General features: G+C 48.8%; 1 protein-coding gene across 1 annotated transcript in view; it reads right to left on the bottom strand.

The window, feature by feature from the left end:
* The window catches only part of Sh3bp5 (SH3 domain binding protein 5), a 67,856-nt gene extending 56,864 nt beyond the window's left edge, over positions 1-10,992 (bottom strand). Inside the window, exons 1-2 of the mRNA XM_005085228.4 lie at positions 10,655-10,992; positions 9,049-9,111 (exon numbers count right to left, since the gene is read on the bottom strand). Coding sequence (XP_005085285.1) covers positions 9,049-9,111; positions 10,655-10,804 — 213 coding nt within the window. The 5' untranslated portion in view covers positions 10,805-10,992. The remainder of the gene's footprint in view (positions 1-9,048; positions 9,112-10,654) is intronic.
* Between the last annotated feature and the right edge of the window lie 10,787 nt (positions 10,993-21,779).

A 21,779-nucleotide genomic window follows, 5' to 3' on the forward strand; every position in this document is an offset into this window, starting at 1 on the left:
AACATACTAAAAAATGGCAGACCATTATAATTTCATGAGATAACACCTTCATAAGTGCACAGATTGTGGGAAAGGAAAGGAGAACACAGCTTATGTTTTATCAAGGACAGACACAGCTCTCAAGGTTATCCTAAGAACAGCACAGCTCCCAGAGCTGTCATAGGGAAAGACAACTCGGCTTCTATGGTTGACCAATTGATTTGGGGGTAGTGGTTGTTTGGGGGTTCTTTGAAATAGGATATCCCAGATTGGCCTTGAACTCACCACCCTCCTCTCATCTCAGCCACTCGAGGGCTGGAATTAAAGGCATGGTACTTGCATTGGTTCTGCATTAGTTTTGTTACCTGTGAAACTGAGGCAAAAAAAAATGTATCATAAAACTGTTTTGAGGACTTGATGCTTAACAGGCCCTGGCACATAGCAGGCGCTCATACTGTCAGTCATCATTAAAGATGCATCTATAGCCGGGCGGTGGTGATGCACGCCTTTAATCCCAGCACTCGGGAGGCAGAGGCAGGCAGATCTCTGTGAGTTCGAGACCAGCCTGGTCTACAAGAGCTAGTTCCAGGACAGCTCCACAGCCACAAAGAAACCCTGTCTTGGGAAAACAAAAACAAAAAAGACGCATCTAGAACAGACAAAAGCCCTTCCTGGGATTCCCCACCATGCTGCAGCCCTCTCCTCGATCAAACAACCAGTAGCAACACCATTAGCCATCCCTGGAATGAGGCCCAGTGCATTGTGTCACACAGCCATAATGGGGTCATTCGCTGCTAAGCATTCACCTGCTGGGTACCTATGAGCAAACCCCAGGAGGAAGTGTACCCAGAGCTCACCCAGGGCACCAAGCTCATCTCTGCTACGTTATTTCGTTGGAGACAGGTTCTCAGGTAGTACAGAGAGGCCATGCCCTGGGTACCTGGTGGAGGATGACCTTGGCGATCCTCCCTTCTCTCGAGCTCTGGAATTATAGGCATGCATCACCACACCCACCAGGCTGTTTCTTCCACCCAGCAGATGGCCTCAGCACAAAGCCCTGCTGACCTCGTGACTGCAAAGGTCTCCTTACCTAACCCTGGCCAGTACAAGCCCTCTCTCTGGTTCCTCAACCAGCACCATCTCTCTGACCAAAAACTGTCCATAGCTAGGGCAGGGCAGCAGAGCCATCACCAGACCAGCCTAGCCCTAGATGGACAACTCACCGGAATCTTTGTTGTCCAGCATCCCGCAGGTCTCAGCCCTCCTGCTAGCTAACACCCGGTAAGCCCTCCAACCTGGATGACCCTCCAAGTAACCGCTCACCCAGCATCTCCCCTCGCTCTCCAAGCCACCTGAGGACCTGGACAAGAATCACCACCTCCCTACAGTCACAGACGGGACTGGAATGTCAAGGTACCAACGACTGTCCAAAGTCATCAGATCATCTGCCACCAAAGCCACGGTCTTTCCTGTCCATCTGCTCCCTTCTCCACAGCTCCAGGCTTAATCTCACAGCCAAGTTTCAACATAGCTGTCTTACACAGGAAGAAACCGAGGCTCACACATCACACGACCGGCTCCAGGGCTCACAGCTAGTAAGTGAGGAATATGGGATCCAAAGCCAATCGCTCAACACAAGTCAAATGATTCCTCTTTCACAGGATCCCAGGCAGGAGCATAGACGATGCACAAGGCCTGAGCACCGTTATTCTAGGGGCCATGGTGGCACAGACCTGTAACCACAGCTACGCTGCAGGCTGAGGCAGGAGGATTGCAAGCTTAAGGCCTGGCTTGGCTATAGAGTGAGCTTGAGGCCTGCCTGGAAAACAAAGCTTGTGAAATCCTGGCTTGAAATTAAAAAAATAAAAGAAGTAGGCTGGGAAATGTAGCTCAGCATAACACACACACACACACACACACACACACACACACACACACACACTCACCCACCCATCCAAAGCAACAGGTGGAGAGCAGCAGGCCCACTGGAGGTCTCCCAGAGACTTGTTGTCTGTATACAACCAGTCAGCTGCTAAAATGCCCGGTAACAGAAGCAGACTTTCATCCTAAACCTCTAACTTCAAATACAAATGGACACAGCCGTTCAACCTGTTTCTCTACTAAGTTCTTAACCCCTTTCTCAAAGCCGCAGCGGTGCTCCACCAAGAAAAATGAAAAAAAAAAATTAAACACTTCTGACTGAGACACTGGGTCCCTGTCCCACTGTGTTTGGAAACAGGGTCTTTAAGTAGTGGCACAAGTAGTGAGGCTCTTTTTCACAGATCAGGGTCCTCGCAAGAAGAAAGCCAGACAGCTGCTTGCTTTCTTCCTGATGCAGCCAGAAGTAGCCATGTGCGGGCTGGAAGGGAGCCCAGCCTTGGACTCCCGGCCTCCTGCTCTGTGGGACAACAGGCTTCCGTTGTTGCAGCTAACGATGAAACAAAAAGCAGTGACCTTCGCAACAGTCCTCACGCACAGGCAGCGCGCCGCCTCTGGGCTGCTCTGGAGGGTTACTTCAAGATGGCCTGAGTAGCCGGGTGGCGGTGGTGGCACACGCCTTTAATCCCAGCACTCGGGAGGCAGAGGCAGGCGGATCTTTGCGAGTTCCAGACCAGCCTGGTCTACAAGAGCTAGTTCCAGGACAGCCTCCAAAGCCACAGAGAAACCCTGTCTCAAAAAAAAAAAAAAAAAAGATGACCTGAGTTCCTTAGGCCTTGACTTTGATGGCCTCCATCCTGTCAGAGCCTTCTCCAGGCTCTCTTTTGGAACCTCTCCCACTCTGAGTACACGCTTCCAACCCCAGAGATGGCAACCTGTGACAGCAGATACAGGTCTCACATCCCGTCAATCCCCGAAGCCCTGGTGTCTAAACAGGAGTCCCGTCCACACCACTGGATGCGCTCAGTCTTCTGCTGCACAAAAACCTTGGGGATGAGACTCATTTCAACCAGACCTCCTGTGGAGAACACAGGCAGGCTTCACCCAGCCCAGCTGACCTGCCACTCACCAAGGCCTAGAATTTGGAACCCACTTCTAGACACAGTTATTGGCTCCTTCTCTCAGCCAGCTATCACTTCAAATGCTCTCCAGCATTTTCTTCGGAGCACCAGGAGCTTCCTTTCCTGGCCTAGTGCCCACCACGCCTACATGCAGAGGAGACACCGGTAGGCTGTGACAGCACTGCCCTTTAAAGAAGGTATTCTTCTCTTATGACTCGTGCTGATAATCCATTAGGGACAGAAGTCAGGCTGTCGATAATCGGCCCCCTCTTTCCCCCCCCCTCCTAATCCCTGAGTTCCCAAGCTCAAAACATAGCTGTTATTTTCATTTCTGTTTTTTGTTTTCCTAAGTGAAATGTTTGCTTATTCCTGGAGGAGGAAAAGACAGGTTTTGAGCACAGGCCTTATGCAAGTTGGAGGGGATTCCAGCGATTTAATTTCAAGCCACCTTGCAAGACTGCATCTTCTTCTCGTCTTGAGAGCAAGGGAAGTAGACAGACGCTCACAAGGCCAGGGTTCTATCTCCCGTCCTCCCAGGGGGAGGGGGCAGCTGTTGACAACAGCCCAGGAGCTGAATGACTAACTAGCAGGTGCCCAGGACCTTCAACCCCTGCTCCCTTCCATCTACTTCACAGCCCTAGGACAGCCTCCTTCCGGAACACGAAGGAGAAATGCCGAAAACAGGGTTTTTAGGGTATTTTTACACACATGTATGCATACGTAAGCATAATGGTATTATTGTGATTACTGTAAATCTTGGCTCTAGTTATACTTAGAAATTTCGTACCTCATCTGTTTTAGCAAATATTTACAGTGAGAGGGGACAGACAGCGGAGATGGTTCAGCAGTTAAAGGTGCTGGCGGCTAAGCCAGACGACCTGAGCCCCAACCCCAGAACCATTCACGTGATAGGAGAGAAACTGACTGCACAAAGCTGTCCTCTGACCTCCGTATGCAATCTGTGGCACTGTATACAGACAGACAGACAGCAGACAGACAGACAGAAACACACACACATCACTTTCATAAAAATAATACTTTTTAAAGGGCCTGACACAGTGGTGCACACTTTTAATCCTAGCACCAAGGAGGCAGAAGCAGGTGGATCTCTGTGTGTTTGAGGTTAGCTTGGTCTACAGAGTGAGTTCCAGGACAGCCAGAGCTATATGGCAAGACCTGTTCCCCCCCCCCTTAAAAAAAAGAAGTTTTTTGGTTTTTGTTTGTTTAAATAGTAACTCTATCCAGGTAGGTGTGGTGGCATACTCTTATAATTTTAGCACTTTGGAGACACCAGAAAGTTAGGGTCAATTGTGGCATCCTGTTTTGTTTTGTTTTTTACATTAAGACAATGCCTAACGAATCCCTACCACACATTCCCACCACAATATACTTCACAACAGTTCCAGGCATGCTGAGGTCAACCAATTGACTGAGACTTCCGAAACTGCGGGCTCCTCCCTTCTTGCAAGTTGATTATCTTGTACATTGTATCACAGTAATAGAAAGCTAGTAGCGAATTCAGATATCAGCTACAGTCATTGGGCGCCTCAGTGGTGAACACCGTACGTCTGACAAACACTGCTGAGGGAACTCTCCTGGCAGCCAGAAAAGAATGGCGCCCATAGATTAAAGCTTGTGGATAGGAGTTGTGGCTTGAGGCAGGGAAGCTGTTTGCTAAGGTGATGGATGATTAAAGGGAAGCTCTGCACACAGTAGAACACACACACACACACACACACACACACACAGGCATGCACACATGCGCTCATGCACGCTTGTACACACACACACTCATACACATGCACAGGCATGCATGAGCACGCACACACGCACACAAAGGCAGTGGCCAACAAATGCCTTAATACCACAGTGATACCTAATGTGTTGAAAGACATGGAATAAATGGGAGATAAATGAGCATCAGTTATTGAATGCCAGTGATTTGGTAATATATATTGGATAGGTGTATTTGGTTTTTTATGGGGGTCTGGGTTCTAGGGATTGCAACCAGGGTCTACCACACACTAGGAAATCGATCTAACCACTGGGCCACATCCCCAGCCCTTTACATGCTCTGAATCAGGGTCCCAGCCAGTTGCTGGGCTAGCCTTGAACTCTCCCTATAATCTAGGTAGATCTTGCTATCTTCCTGCCTCCACCCTCTAAGTAGGGGCCGGGATTATAGTCTGTAGTTCCCTGCCTGGCAGAATAGGTATCTTTGTTTTTGTTGAGACAGAACGGCTGACCCTTTCCACCCTATGGCCCCCCACCTCCCAAGTACTGGGATCAGTAGGCTGGGGACAATGTTAAAACCCTGATTCAGTCTCCCAAGCACTAGGACTATCGGCATGAGCTACCATGCTGGAGAGCCGTCTTAATGTGGAACCCACTCTCAGCCACAGCTGTGATCACTAACTTAGTGCATGCTGAACCTGTTCACTGCTAGTCAAATACCGGACCTTTGAAAATGTATCTATTTTTTAAGATTTGGGACAGGGTCTCATACCACAGCCCACCGCTCTTGGACTCACAGTAATCCTGCTGTTTCAATCTCTGCAGTACATTTTGATTTTGTATACAGAGTCTCATGTAGCCCAGGCTGGCCTCAAACTCACCCATGTAACTGAGGGTACCTCCCAAACGCTAGGATCTCAGAGACGCACGCTTGGCTACCCACGCCTGTTTAACATATACCCCAGCCTGCTTGTTCCTTGTGCTGACCTTGTTCGTGGATGCTTGCCTGGGAGTCTGCAACATGGCATTAACCCAGCTCCCCATTCCTCGGCCCAACAAAAAGCAGAAACTCACAGAGGGCAAGGCTTTGGATGGTTCATCCATGCACACACAGTTCCTGACACAAAAGCTGGAGGCCAGGGTTTCACACAAACACAGCTCTGACCTCCAGACTTGAGCAAGATGATCAGGAATTTGACAGGAAACACTTCCAGGCCAGGACTGCACACAGCCACTGAGTTCTCAAACACAGTAGGGCTATGAAGGGAACGCGCTCAGAGCCAAAGCTCTGCACCAATTCTGGAGATGTGGCACACAAAACGTCTGTGGTTGCTGGAGTTACAGCTTGGGAGAAGAGGGCTTCCTAGATTGTCTGGGGTCCCAGCTTCCATCAACAGCACCACCAATGAAAGGGTCATATACAGGCTCCCCCTCACCCCCCAAGATTGAGCACAGGGCCTTGGGCATGTCAGGCAGTATCGGTCTTCTGAGCCACACTGCCAACCCTCCCAAGTTAATCATTGTTATTAGTGACTTCCTGTTGAATTAATTTCCCCTGTGTCTTTTGTAATTGTTGCTGCTTTTCGAGACAGGGTTTCTCTGTGTAGGCCTGGCTGTCCTGGAACTCCCTCTGTAAGCCAGGCTGGCCTCGAACTCAGAGATCCACCTACCTCTGCCCCCCAAGCGCTGGGACTAAAGGCGTGGGCCACCACTGCCAGGTCAGTCTTTCGTAATTTTTAATGCAGCAACTAGGGAGTTTTTACATTGCCTCTGTGGCTCGTCTAACACTTCTGGAGTTGGTCCTGGTTGTAACTATACCAGAAGAAGGCCACCCAGAAACACAACCCAGCCAGGCTACCCTGTCACACCCCACAGCTCACAGCACTCTGGCGTGAATTCCTGGTTGTCAACTGACTACGTCTGTAAGTCACTAAAAGCCAAGCTGGGTACACCTGTTGAGGGGATTTTTTTTCTAAATTAAGTCATGTAAAGTGGAAGACTCACTTTTAATCCTGGGCATTTTGAGGTGGGAAAGTCCATCCACCTTTATTTAATATGGGCCACGCCTTCTGCCGGCAGCCTGTGTAAAAGGACATGGAAGAAGGGAGCTTTCTGCCTGCTCACTCTCAATCGCTGGCAGGTCCATCCCTTTACTGGCATTTGAGCCAACTTCTTAGGATTCTGGCAGATGCCAAAGACCAGCAATGTGGACTGAGCAACTACTTGATGCTTGGACTTTCCACGGTTAGACGGCCATTGCTGGAGCAGCTGGGCCACACAGCCTGTAAACCATTCGAGTAAACACCCTTTCTACATAGAAAGAGATCCGTTCTGTAAGCTCTGTCCCGAATACACCAGGGCTCCAAATGGGCCCCACAGTCTGGCAGGAAACACCTGCCCAGTGGCTTCCTGTGACACACACCAAATCTGTGGAATTCGGGATTGAGGACTAGAAAGAGTTCAACACGTGATACCAACCTTAACCCTCATTAGGCAGATGCCATGGAGAATGAGCTATGGGGCTATGGGACTGTCTTGTTCATTACCAAGAATGGTGACCAGCAGTGGTTGAGCAAGCATAAGGGACAGACAAACGAGGCTATTATCATCTCTCTTGGAAACTGAAACAGAAAGCCAGACCACCCTCTTGCCATCCCTAGCTTTCTGCCTCTGTCTCAATGGTCGGTCCGTGTCTGTCTGTCTCTCTCTCCCTACTCCCTTTCTTTCCCTTCCTTCCTTCCTTCCTCCCTTCCCTTCCCGAGACAGTCATGTGCCTCAAACTTGCTTATAGCTATGTGACCTTCAATTCCTGGTGCTCCTTGCCTCTGCCTCGCAGGTGCTGGAATTGCAGGAATGCAAGCCATGCCTAGCCAGCTGTTCCTCCTCTCTGTTCATCCCTGGTCTCATGAGTCCATCGGTAGTAGAATGCTTGTCCAGCATAAGGCCCTGAGATTCATTCCGATGCTGCAAACATCAACAAGCCAAAACTTTCCCTCAAAACAAAAAACAAAATTAATCTCTAACTTGCCTATGTACATCTGGGATGCAGAAATTGAAGGTTCAGGGTGTCTGGGCATAGCGGTACAGGCCTGTAACCCCAGGACCTAGGGATGAGCGATCCAGAGTTCAAAGCCATCCTCCAGTACATCCTGAACGTTGACGTCAGCCAAGTCTACTTGAGAATGTTTTTGTTCTTGTTTTGGCTCCCATTGCCAACTGCCTAGCTCTGGGCTGTTGTAATGGGACCAAAAGAAAGCTCAGGGAAAACCTTTGATTTGTGCTCTTGCTCTTTAAAAATAAATGGCGAAGTTATTTTTGCTTGTTTGTTTAATGCTTTAGAAATCCGAGATTCTGAGAGTTCAACGGCCCCAGCTTCACAAAGTTCGCCCATTCCTTCCGGTAGATCAGATGGGAATTGGTGATGGATCAGCCTTCACACAGCCCCAGAACCACTTTAGCACACACAGCCTGCCGCGTTTGTGCTATCTCCAAGGCTGTGCTATCAGAAAGCAGGCTGCCAGTAAATTCCAGCAAAGTACTCTTCTCATCCCCCGCACCCTCGCTCTGAGGGGCCTGGTGTTCTCTGCCTTCTTAGGCACTGCTTGTTTGCTTGTTATTTCTGCTGTAGAAATCCGGATCTCACAACAGCAGGCCCTCCTCACTTTGGCCACTAACCCCAACCCCTACTAGAAACAAAGAACCCAAACTTGTTGACAGGAAAGCTGGAAAATCCTCAAATTCAAGATCTTATCTCCCAAGATTTCCCCCAGCAGGAAAGCCCTTCCCAGTCCAAACAGCTTTTTGCTACCATTAAGGTAATTATATTCTACACAAGCAGACAATAAAGAAATGGGCTGGGAAGTGGAAAGAGGGGCATAATATTATTATGGGGAGATAAACTATCTGTCTTAAGTCTGAGCAAGCCTTAAAGGTTCCAAGCTTGGACGGGAGAGGCCACCTTAAGTAAAGCAGAGAAAAGATGTGAGCTCACTCATTCTTCTCCATTAAGGACTTCGGCTAAATCGCAACTCCTCTGGCTTTTCCAGATACGGGGATGTTTGGGGCGTAAGCACTGCTTAATACTCTGCTCAGTCCTTGATTGCAGCCCCAATGGAATCCCCATAATGAAAAACAACACATGAAATTGGATCCACATGCATCCGCCCACAGCCTGGAGTCGGGTGTGTTTTACTGTCAGGCACACACGCTGGTGCTCAGCATTCTAGCATGGGGCCTCCTGCAGTCGGCCTCAGGCTCTTAAAACAAAATTCACCAGCCCAGTGTCAAAGGTGACTGACACTGTTTCACCCAAGAACAGCCGCCCAGCTCTTCGTACCTCAAGTTCAGTCTCCTGTCTGTTGATGTCATCCGTGGATTGGTTTAACTTCTCCAGTTCTCCCTGATGGAAAGAGAGAGAGATTTGAAGGATAGCCTTTTGTTTCTAGAGTATCTCTAAAACCTCCTGACACAGTGTCCTCCTCTTTCCCTGAAAGGTCATCCCCCTCTCCCCCAGGTGGACTCAGCTGTTGCAAACAGCAAGTTCCCAGTCAAAACAGCACCCTCGGCTTTAAAGAACAACCTTGCAGGCCAACCCAAATCACAACCCCAATGAGCCAGGCAAGCCAAGGACAGACTTCTAGCATTAACTCAATCAGTGGGTCTTTCTTTCCGAATAAAGATATGAATTTTCCCCCCTAACTGCCCATTATTCACCCTACCTGGCAGGGGGATGTTGTTGGTTAACTAGCTTTAATCCTGCTCTTTTTAAACATTTACAACCTGACGTTTTGTGAGAAGTAGCCAACATGAAGTTAACTAACTCGTCTCTACTTTGTAAAAAAACGGTCTTGCTAACACACGCCAAAACCACAAGATTCCCTGGTCCAAACCCATGGTCTGAATTAACAGAGTAGCTAAGGAGAAGGTTTTCCCACTGATCTTTAATGTGTTAATTTGACTAAACAAGCAATTTAAAATGTAACCACTGAATTAAAAAACAAGCCTTTTTTCCCCTGTGCACTTAAAGCCAATTACCGATCCAGAAATCGCAGAACATGCTTAATAGCTATATATATTCATATATATATATTCATATATATATGAAAAGGGAATAAAAAAAATGGGTCATGGAATGGAATTTGCTGGGCTTCGGAGGGTGAAGAGGTTAGGCTGTCACTCCTGGATCTCGCCTGGAAATTGTTTTTAAACCGTCTCTTCTGCAAATGGAGGCACAGAAAGCCAAGCCATTCCCTTCTCTGCCTCCACGCGTCTGCTTTGCCTATCAGCTGTCCCTAGTTGATGTTCACACCCGACCTCAAGGAAAAGCAAGGTTTTAAACAGTTCCAGGCCAAGTGCAACACGTTGACAAACGAAGCCCTCTGTGTGTTGACGATGAACCAAAGGAGCAAGGCAGCTTGAGGCCGGGCAGGCACCTCCGCCAGGTGAGGGCTCGCGCGGCGCCGGGCACCGGTGCAGCCCACGCCGCCACAGAGGCAGGCGGCAACCACCGGGCCCCACTCGCCCACCGCGGTGTCCGCGTCCACGCGGCCCGGGTAACGCTGCTCCGAAACCCGGAGGCTGCGCAATGCTCAGGGCACCGAGAGCCCGCGCCAAAGGTACCCCGACTCCGCTCGGCCCCCGCCCCCTTTTTCCCTTTGTTGCAATCCGCCCTGAACCGCGGGGTGTGTTGCGAGGACCCCTCGGGGTTGGGCCGCGGGTGTGCAGGGATCCCCGAAAATAATCAGGCCGCGTCCACGCAGGCACTGCCACCTCCCGCGGGGAGACCGTGAAACCGGGGGGGGGGGGTATTCCCAAGCCTCGGTGCCGCTCCTGGACCTCAGCGGCCTCCACGCGGGGATGCAAAGCGGGTGTCCGCTTAGACGCCGACTCCCCGCGGCAGTCCCGGGGAGGTGGGGCCCGTGGGCATCTCTCACGCGCCCTACCTGGATCCGGGGGTCCACCTCCTCCTCCTCCTCCTCCAGGCCCTGCTCCATCCTCTCTTCCTCCTCCTCCTCTTTCTCGTCCACCTCCCGGGCGGGCGGCGGGAGCTCCGCCGGCTCCTCGGAGCGGCTCCGCTTCAGCGCCGCGTCCATGCGGGCAGCCGAACGCTCCGCCGGCCGCCGGGTCGCAAGGCGCGCGCGGTGGGGTTATCCGAGCGCGCCGAGGGCCGCCTCGCCGCCGCAGCCGCCGGGGAGGTCTGGGCGCGCAGCACTGCCACCCGGGTGCGCCACCGCCGGCTGGCCGGGTGCGGGTGCGGGAGCGGCGGAGGAAGTGGGCGCGGCCGCCCCCTGTCTGCCGCGGCCCGCAGCGCACCGCGCCCGCTTCGCCCCGGCCGCCGGATAGTCAGCCCCGTCTGTCACCCGATGCTCTTGTCACAAAAAGCCCAGTGCCCTGGCGTCCCCGCCGTGACCACGACGAGAGGCGCCGCCCAGTGGCTCGCCAGCCCGCGCTGGGGGCCGCCGGCTTTGAGCGAGCTTCCTCCTGCCTCCCGTGAGGCCAACCAGGGCACGGAAGGAAAGTTCAGGTGGTTTCCATTCTCCGAAGCCACCTTTGGAAGCCTGGGTAGGATTGTTTCTGGGGTCAGCATGGAGATCTGGTTTCCCAGGAAAGGAACTATACATTGGTGATCCCCCGCCCGGTATACAGAGGGTACAGAGGATAGCCAGCCAGCTAGCCACCAGATAAATGGACATCCAGAGGCTGGAGCCCGGTGGGCAGAGTTCAGCAAGCAAAGGCGTGCGCTCCTAGGGCCTACCTGGGTAATCCAGGAAGTACCAAGAGCCGGTGGAGCCGGGGAGTCTCATGGACTGGGGAGGTTTTTTAAAGAGATGACACCGCCTGCTCATAGATACATTTGGCCAGTGTAGGAACCATGTGGTTTTCCACCCAATATCAAACAAGGAACCAGAGCTTGCCTTGCAAACTGGGCATCACAAAAGGGGGGTTTTCTGTGGAGTTGCAGGTGCCAGAGTCACTGTGAGGTCAGGAAGTACCTGGTCAGATGCCCTGAGAGAGAATGTTTGTAGATCTTTATAAAACACTTTGTAGAGGGAAGCTGTGCCCCATCACATGGGGTTTGGAGGACAGCTTTGCTTGGGAGAGGCGTTTCTGGGAGCCTGTGATCAGAGCCACCTTAACAAAAGTCATTGCCGCTGTTTTTTTTTTTTTTTTTTTTTTTTTTTTTTCCCCAGAAGCAAAGGGGTCAGTCTGGCTAGGTGGCACTCCTGTCTGATGGAGGCGGTGCTGGTGTGTGGCCTGGGTTTATTTCTAAAAAAGAGATCGCAACTGTTGATTGCTGGTACCTTGCTGGGAGAGATGATTTGAAGTTCTTTGCTAAAGATGTGTGGTGGCTCTTGGTTTGCAATGATAAGGCTGGCGCACGATGCTCATTTAGGGTCAGGCCAGTTGGGTAGTATCTACTCCGGGTCTCACAGGTTAAATTGCATTTCAGCCACGTTGTGCTTCTGCTGCAGGCTCTGAGGAAGAATGGCTTCCACGGTCAGTGTTGGATAAATTCAGTCTGAGGAAGCCCCCTTCCTTGCTAACAGACAAGGCAAGGCACAACCCTAGGGGCTGTCTGCCCCCCTTGTCATGTGGTGTCCTTCTTCAAAACCAGCACCAGAGAGTCTGGACTGTATCACACCCCTCCTGTGCTCCAGTTTGCCCTCTGGAGGAGCCTGGTCCCCCTTTCCCTTTCAACAGTTCCCCTCATTTGTTTGAGGCAACCACAGCCCAGTCATAGTTGGTGTCAAGTTCTTTACGAAGCTGGAACTGGCCTTGAACTCCTGATTTCCCTACCTCTACCTCCCGTGTGCTAGCATTTTTAAATCAGACACTCATTCCATATAGCCCAAGCCTGACCTGGAAGTCACTATATAGAGTTCATGATACAGTCGCGCTGGCCTCAGTCTTTTGATCTGCCTGACTCGGACTCCAAAGCACTGATTATAGACACATGCCACCACCTGGCTGTCTTTCATTTTTAAGGTCATGACCGCATGCGTATTCGTGGGAGTGACAAACCCTTTTATAGTACAAGCACTCATACTCATACAGGGGTTTGTCCACCAGGTAGCAGGAAAGTTCCATAACTAATCCACACACTGAGGAAGGACTCTTGTTGAGGAGGGCTGCTGTGTCAGAGAGCAATGGCTTCTGGTTCTAGAGGCTGGAAGTCGTTCCTCAAGAGGTCAGCAAAGCCTGGTTCTGATGAGGGCTCTCCTGGGCTTGTAGATTTCCAACTTCTCAACAAATCTTCATATGTTTTCCTAAGGAAGCCTTAGGAAAAATCGCTGGGGTCTCAGCCTGGCAGTAGTGGTGCCTACACACCTTTAATCCCACCCCTTGGCAGGGGCAGGCAGATCTCTGAGTTTGAAGCCAACCTGGTCTGTATAGCAAGTTCCAAGACAGCCAGGGCTCCACAGTGTCTCAACAATTCCCGGAAATCTACAAGGATAACCCCAGCTAGGATTTTTTTAAAAGATTTATTTATTTACTATATATATGCAATGTTCTGACTGCAGGCCAGAAGAAGGCACCAGCTCTCATTACAGATGGTTGTGAACCACCATGCAGTTGCTGGGAATTGAACTCGGGGCCTCTGGAAAGAGCGAGCAGCACTCTTAACCCCTGAGCCATCTCCCCAGCCCCCCCAGCTAAGACTCCTAGCAATAGTGGATAGGTAGCCTGAACAGGCCATCTTCCGTAATCAGACTGTGACGATCCCAGTTGTCATCAGAGAGCCTTCATCTAGGAACAGATGGAAACATGCAGAGATCCATAGCCAAGCCCTGTGCCAAGCCGGAGGAATCCTGTCGAGGAGAGGGAGGAAGGATTCTGTGAGCTAGAGGGATTAAGACCATTGCGAGGGAACCCACAGAAGCAGCTGGCCTGCTCATGGGAGCTCACAGACTATGAAGTGACCACTAGGGAGCCTGCTTGGGACCTGCCTCGGCCCTCTGCCTGTCTGCATGGCAGACTCCTGGCAGTGGGAGTGGGGCCTGTCCCTAAAGCTTTGGCTGGCTTTGGGGAGCTTGTTCCTAATGCTGGATCCCCTTGTCCAGCCTTAATACAAGGAAAAGAGTTTAGTCCTACCTTCAACTTGATATGCCATGCTGTGTTGGCACCCATGGGAGGCCCGCCCCTTTCCGAACAGGGTTGGATTGGGGAGGGGGGCAGAGGGGAAGTGGGAGGGGGAAGGGAGGGGAAGCTGTGGTGGGGGGGTATGATGTAAGTGAAAAAATTCAAAAGGGCCTCACAGATACTAAATGAACAACCAGGGTTCCTGCATGGGACTGACCTAGGCCCTCTGGGAGGCCCACCTGTTTCAGAAGGAGTGGAGTGGGGAGGGGGTGGGGAGGGAAAACTGGTTGGGATGTTAAAACAAAACAAAAATAAAAAAAATAAAAGAAGGAAAATCTCTGGCATCTCTCTAACGATGATGATGTTAATTCCATTTGCTCAGACCTCCGCCCTCCAGGCCTCATGACCTCCCAAGGCTTCACTTCCTAAGACCACCAATTAGGTGCTGTTTTCACTCAATTCAGTGGCTGCCCCTTAAGTAACTGCTGTCCTAGTCAGCGACTGCAACTCTGGATGCTGGTTCAGGCCACAGGGGTGGGGGGGTCCCCTCTCAAAGCTACAAAGGGGAGCTTTATCTAGATCTCCACCCCTCTGTAGAACTCAAGATTCAAAGGTTGAGGTGAAATCCTGCTAGCTCAGAGAGGCTGGGCTGTTAGTAGCTAACCTTCTCTCCTTGCTTCTGTTTCCCGGAAAAGCCCAGGAGACCTACTGCCCCAGCTCCCACTTGAGAACACACCCCTGACACCAGATTCATCCCTACCACTTCCTGTCAGCTAGTTGCTGACTCCACCTCCTGACCACAGGTTAATCTTATTTAACCAAACAAATGGAAAACATGTGTTTTTTTTTTTTTGCATTGTAAACAAAAGCAGTGGGAAGAAATGTAACACAGCTTAAAATAATATCCTACGATTTAGGAGTTAAGATTTCAGCATAGGAATTTGCAGGGAACCAAACCAAAACATCCAGTCCACAACCTAAGACAAGTCCCCAAAGGTCAAAAGTCCCAGAGCAGCCTGAGCCACACATCCAGGACTTCAAACAGTAGATGCTTTGCTGGCATACTTCAGGCTGGGATCTTGTTGGCCACTCTAAACACTTTCAGTTTAATTTACAGTTTAAATACCCCAGGAGCTGGATAAATAGAGTGTGCTGTGATGATGCTTTCCTAGATCTGCCTTTGGTTATTTCTGGGAAGCACCTATTGCCTGACCATAATGTGTCGGTTCTCAGTTTTCTAACGGTGTCTGTAATGTGTTTCCAAGAGTAGCAATGCTCCTTGCCACGCGTTCAGTGGCTCTGAGAGGTACATGTGTGGCTCATCTGTGTCTGTTGTGGAATTATCTTTCTGTACACTGTGAAGAAGTGTCACTCTGATTGGTTGCTAAAAAGCTGAACAGCCAATGGCTAGGCAGGATTTCCAGGCAGAGGAGATGCTGGGAAGAAGAGAGAGATGCCAAGAGATGCAGAGTAAACAGTGTAAGCATTTTGGACTGGATAGGACTGGACAGGTATTCTGGCACTCGGGAGTCACAGAATACTTAGTGTTACACAGCTCAGATGGAAAGCTATCCTGGAGCTCCGGAGCCAAGGACTACCATAGGTGGCAGTAAGCATAGCAGCTTATAGCCCTGCCTCCGGGAAAGGCTTCCCCAGTATATCTGCTCTGCTCCGGCAGGAGAGGGTCTTCCCGCTGGGGATGTTTGCCCAGTGTAGCAGTTTTGTTCTGGCAGAAGAAGGTTTCCCAGGCGAAGTTGCTACAGTTCAGCTCTGCTCCTGGGAGAGTGGAGCAGAGTGTAACAACTCTGCTCTGCCAGGGGAAGGATTCCCCAGCAAAAGTGTCACAGCCCTGCTCGCTCTACTCACCCCCAGGGTCGTCTCTGCTCTGCCTCAAAAGAAGGTCTTCACCCAAAGCTCATCCAAGGGGTTTATTGGGAGGGAAGAATCCAGGAGAGTGACTGCCCTCTGCCAGTGTGGAATCCAGGAGAGTGACTGCCCTCTGCCAGTGTGGCAGAGGACAGCCGGGTGGCACGAACAGACACAGGGTTTTATATAGGGCTTCCAGAGTGGGGGATTGGTCAGAGTTCAATGCTGAGCTCAGATTGGCTAGAGCTCCTGCATAAGGATTGGTTTCCAGGGCCAAAGTGTGTTTCTTTCAGTGGTCCTTTTTAGCCTTTTGGCTCTAGTTTGAGGGCCAGGGTGTATTTCTTTCACTAGCTCAAATCCAGGGGCAAAGTGAGTTTCTTTGGCACTGGTTTCAGGGTCAGGGTGCATTTCTTTGGTTCTGGTTGCAGAGTCAAAGTGTGTTTCTTTGTCTGGACCCTCTTCCCTGCAAACAGGATAGGCACTTTGGAGATGAGGTAATAAAGCCATGAGGCAGAAAGCAAATTAGTAGAACTGGGTTCATTTAAGTTATGAGTTAGTTAGGAACAAGCCTAAGCTATCAGCCAAGCTTTCATAACTGATAGTAAGCCTCCATGTCATTATTGGGGAGCTGGATGGTCCTGATTGGAAAAAATAAAAGCTGACTACAAATGGCAACCAATGTATTTCCACATAAGACCTGAAAAAGCTTAGAAGAAGGAGAAGAAGAAGAAGGCTACAAACACAAAAACAGAGCCAAACTCAACTTCCTAGTCCCTAAGTCTCTCATACTGGCTGCAGTACAGAGACACGTCCCCCAGCCACTGCCTGCTGACGTGCTAAAAGCTGTGTGCTGGTTTAAGATTTGCTCATACGGACAGAAAAGTTTATAGATACACAGTAAAAAAGGTTCAGATGGGAAAAACCCTCTATAAACAGTTTACAGCGTGACAGTGTGTTAAAAAATGTGCTTAGATGCTGACAAAAAAGAAAAAGGATATAATCATAAAAATAGTTTAAAATTAATAAAGTTAGGCTGGAGAGTTAGCTCAGAGGTTAAGAGCACTGGCTGCTCTTCCAGAGGTCCTGAGTTCAGTTCCCAGCAACTACATGGTGGCTCACAACTATCCGTAATGAGATCTGGTGCCCTCTTCTGTCCTACAGACATACTGTATACATAATAAATAAATTTTTAGAAGTCTTTAAAGAGAGAAATGACGTAATAATAATAATAAAATAAGCCACGTAAGGATGAGAAATAACAAAGGGAGTTTGACCTTTATATGATGCTTTGTTAATTTTGAATTTTTTGAATGCTAATGAACAGACAACAGCTTCTGAAAAACCTCAATACACTCCCCCCCCCTTTTGAGACTCAGAAGGTTGTCTCAGTGGAAAATTCCCAAAGGTCCCCTAGACAGGGAACATGGTCAGATTGAAAAGAACATCTGGTCCAGAGTGCTGATGCAGGACACCAGCAGGCTGTAGAGATAAGTTTAATTTTGACCTTGTGGTTTCTCCAGGAAGGATAAGTTATGCTCGTTCTTCTTACAATACCCCTATTGCTTGCCCAGATCTGTACCTGTGGGGCTCCGTTTTTTACAATACTCCTATTGCTTTGCTTGCCAAAATTATGTATATAAAAAGAAAACTGTCCTAAAGCCCGGTGCACTCAGCTAGCTAAGGCTGCTGAAACCCCACAGATGCCTGTGTAAGTAATAAACCTCTTGCGGTTTGCATCCAACTGTCTGGTTATTGAGCTCGGGATGTCACTGGGTATTCAGCCTGATTACTTCAGGTCTTTCACTTCTGAGAGACATTGGATTGTGGAAGGGACTGCTGAATTAAACCAATTTATGTACTTCAGGAATGCCTTAACTTTAAAAGGGAAGTCAAAAAATGTATTGTGTTAGAGGAGGTTAGGTTTTTGTTTCTGTAGGAAACGAAAGGGTTGATTCCTTCCAGGTTAGTAGGGATCTGATTTGACTGGGTAAGACCTCCTGAAAATCTTGGCATGGGGGAGGAAGCCAAGAAGGACTACAGGACAGGTGACGTGTAAGCTTAAACCTCCGCATGGGATCAGCTTGGAGATGAGATGAGACATGGTAAAATCTTGTGGCCTACAGAGTCCTTCCTTTCATATGGCATGGATAGAGATTTGTATTAGTTCCGCTGTGCAGTTCAAACAGATTTGTAAAGTTGACAGATGTCCTAAACAACTAAACCACCTTTAGCTGATTTGTGCACAACTGGTGCATTCCATACTTGTGTTAATGCAGACGTGCGTGTTGCCTTTAGAAGTCAGTGTGTTTTCAGAGCAGGGGACCAGACACCGATGAAAACGGGGTGGCCCAGGTGATCCAGCCTCTCAGAGTCTCTGTAACAGTTTCCTTGGAGCTCTAGGTCCAGAACAGCTTCAAGGCTGCTGGTTGAGACGCTCCAGACTCTCAGGCTACTCCAGTCAGGACTTCAGCTAAGCCCTACACTCTCCCACCACACAGAGACTAAACAACAGCTATCTCTCCCAGGACTTGAACGTTATCTTAATTTTCCCAGGGTCCCCCAAAGTTGTCATTGCCCCACCCAGACAACAGGAAGCAGTTTAAGGAACATGATGCCCACGTTCTCATGAGGTGGGGTAGATGGGTTTTGGTCATTCGATGGGTTATGGATGTTTGTCACTATTTAAAGGGGTTGGTTACAAGTTGTTACTGATCATTGTCAGGGAGAAAGTTAAACAAAGGAGATTAGATTCAAGGATCTCTTTCTTTTTTTTTTGATATTTAGTCATTGTAATTTTATGTGCATTGGTGTTTTGCCTGCATGTATGTCTGTATGAGGCTGAAGATCTTGGAGTTACAGACAGTTGTGAGCTGCCATGTGGGTGCTGGGATGCTCTTAACCACTGAACTATCTCTCCAGCCCAAAGGATCTCTTTCTAAAATCAGAAAGTGGGGATATAGTATAGAAATGATGAGATAAAAGGGTGGATTGATGAGTCTACTTTTGAACAACCACTAGTCTCAAATATTTTACATTGGTATGGATTTTTGTTTATTGATACGAATTTAAGGTTATTCTTGTTATACTGTATATATGTTTCTCTTGTTTAAGTTATTGTACCTATGCATCTCATTTTAAAAGGTTAGATAAAGTTTTAAATTTTTTTTTTTTTTTGGTTTTTCAAGACAGGGTTTCTCTGTATTGTTTTGGAGGCTGTCCTGGAACTTGCTCTGTAGACCAGGCTGGCCTCTAACTCACAGAGATCTGCCTTCCTCTGCCTGCTGAGTGCTGGGATTAAATGCGTGGGCCACCAACCCCTGGCTTAGGAATTCAGATTCTTATCCTGTTTATTTACTTTACACACATGTATTAATGTATCCATGTGTGTGCGCACATGTACGTGCCTCAGGACACAGAGGTCAGAGAACACCTTAGGAGTCAGTTTTCTCCTACTACTATGTGAGTGGAGCAAACACCGGTTGTCTGTCTTGGCAACACACAGCTTTGCCTGCTGACCCAACTCAGTGGCCCCTTTATTTTATTCTAAATGATCGTATGCCACCTATAACTGTATTATGAAATTCTCTGGAGTGGAGGATATTGGTAAGTCAGGCAGAGAAGGCACAGGGCCAGACACGTGCCATACCCAGGTATAACATCCCTCAGCCCTATGGACTACCGGAGCCACGTGACAGGCTGGCTCCCTCCGTGCTGCAGCTCCTAGTCTCCCTTCTCTTCCTTCCCTCCCCTAAAGAGCATGACACATGGCAAAGGTGGAAGAAAAGTTGACATATATCTTATGCTCTTCAACAATATACATACAGGTCAGACACACACATCAGTTTATTTCTGTGATGGTGTAACATCAGTGTGTTGCCAAACTGTCCTGCACTGTGGCCCTCTAATGAGACCCTTTAGTTGTGATAGAAACTGAACTAGACTCAAATCCCTTAACTCAAATGAAGGACAGGCCAGAGAACTCAGATGTGTGCAGAGGGTGTGTGTACCCAGGTGTTGGGGGCTCAGAGGTCCTTGTAACCCACAGAGAAGCACTAAGAGAACCAGGAATTTTATACAGTATTCCAAGTTTCTAATGCATAATTAATAGTGGATGGACATCAGCTTGATATCTGAAAACATGGCTGGCCATGTCTTGGATATTCTCTGCTGTCAGGTATGTAAAGATCTGTGCTCAAAACACAATACAGGCAATATCCCTCTATTGCCTCGCTATTGGCCACTCAGTTTCTTATTAGACCAATCAGGTGCCCTACGCAGACAAAGCAACACATCTTTACATCATTAAACAAATGCAACACATCTTTGCCTAGTTAAAGTAACATTGCACAATACAGGTGTGCACACACAAATATAACACAATGTAACACAGAGCACACAAAGCACTGGTCCTTCTTTCAGAAGACCTAGGTTCAATTTCCAGTACCCACATGGCAGCTCACAACTGTCTGTGACTCCAGTTCCAGGGGATCCGATACCTTCTCACCAATGCATATGAAATAAAGTTAAATGGGTTATTTAAAAAAAAAACTCTTGGTCAGGTACAGTGGCACGTTCCTATAGTCACACTTAGACTCTTGAGATTGTAGCCTGAGCACATGGTTGACTGATGCTACCATTTACAGAGCAAGATGGGGAAACTTAGAACCAAATCTTCTGAAGTCAACAGTTCAGCTTCAGGCACCCAAGCTGGACAGGCTGTTAAATACTTAATACTCCATCAGGATGTCAGGTATACAGCAAAGGACAGGTTCATGTGGTAGTTTGGGTCTGTTTTGTTTTGGTTTGCTTTTCTTTTTTTTTTTTTTTTTTTTTTTTTGGTTTTTCGAGACAAGGTTTCTCTGTGGCTTTGGAGGCTGTCCTGGAACTAACTCTTGTAGACCAGGCTGGCCTCGAACTCACAGAGATCCGCCTGCCTCTGCCTCCCAAGTGCTGGGATTAAAGGCGTGCGCCACCAACGCCCGGCTTTTGGTTTGCTTTTCAAGACAGGGTTTCTCTGTGTAGCCCTGGCTATCCTGGAACTTAACTTTGTAGACCAGGCTGGCCTCAGGCTCAAAGATCTGCCTGCCTCTGCCTCCTGAGTGCTAGGATTAAATGCGTGGGCCACAGGGCATAAGGTACAATTTTTTAATTTGGGGGCCAAGAGAAACCCTTGCTATTTATTTTTATTATGCTTCCTTGGCACCAACTAGGGATTTAATCTAGGACCTGGCACACGCTAGGAAAGTGTTCTACCATGGAGTTTATTCAGTCGCTTTCCTCAGTTACTCAGGTCGGAGTTACTCATGCAGTCTCGAACTCACTCTGTAGACCAGGCTGGCTTTGAACTTAGGATCCTCCTGCTCCAGCCTCCAGAGTAGTTGTGATTACAGGATTATACCACCATGTTCAGTCACATACAGGCAATAGTGAGAGCCAAGAAACTGGATGACATCACTTGGGAGATGGAAGATGGAGAAGGGAGGGGCCTGGGACAAAGCATCTAAATGCTGTGGAGCGTCACATGTACAGAACAGCCTGGGATGAGAAGCCAAGAAAGAGAACTGCAGCTGGCTGGACATGCTGGCCATCACCTGTAATCCTGGGCTTTAGGGAGTAGAGGCCAGAGGATCAGGAGTTCGAGGCCAGCCTGGGCCAAATGACACCTTGTCATACAGTCACACACACACACACACACACACACACACACACACACACACACCCATACCCATATAACAGGAACCCAACAGGTGGGGTGTTGTGTACCCATAATCCCAGCACTCAGGAGGATGATAAATTCCAGGTCATCCTGGGCTACAGAGAAGTCAGTCAGGTTAGTTTTGTTTTTGTTTTTTTTCTTTTGTTTGATTTTGTTGTTGTTTTGTTTTTTTTTTTTAATCGATTTAAAACCTGTCATCCTAGCACTTGGAGACCATGAGTTTAATACTAGACTCAGATTCACAGCAACTTTGAGGCCAGCCTGGGTCACGTGGGGCTCAGGGTCGAAAATACAAATAAAATAAAACTGCGAGTAGCCATCTTTAAAAACAGCCACAAAAATAAACAAACCAACTGTCGAACAATTTGTCTACATGTTTTTTTTTTTCTGATTCATGCTGTGAG

Source organism: Mesocricetus auratus, unplaced genomic scaffold (assembly GCF_017639785.1).
Source record: "Mesocricetus auratus isolate SY011 unplaced genomic scaffold, BCM_Maur_2.0 Super-Scaffold_100006, whole genome shotgun sequence".
Lineage (NCBI taxonomy): Eukaryota > Metazoa > Chordata > Mammalia > Rodentia > Cricetidae > Mesocricetus > Mesocricetus auratus.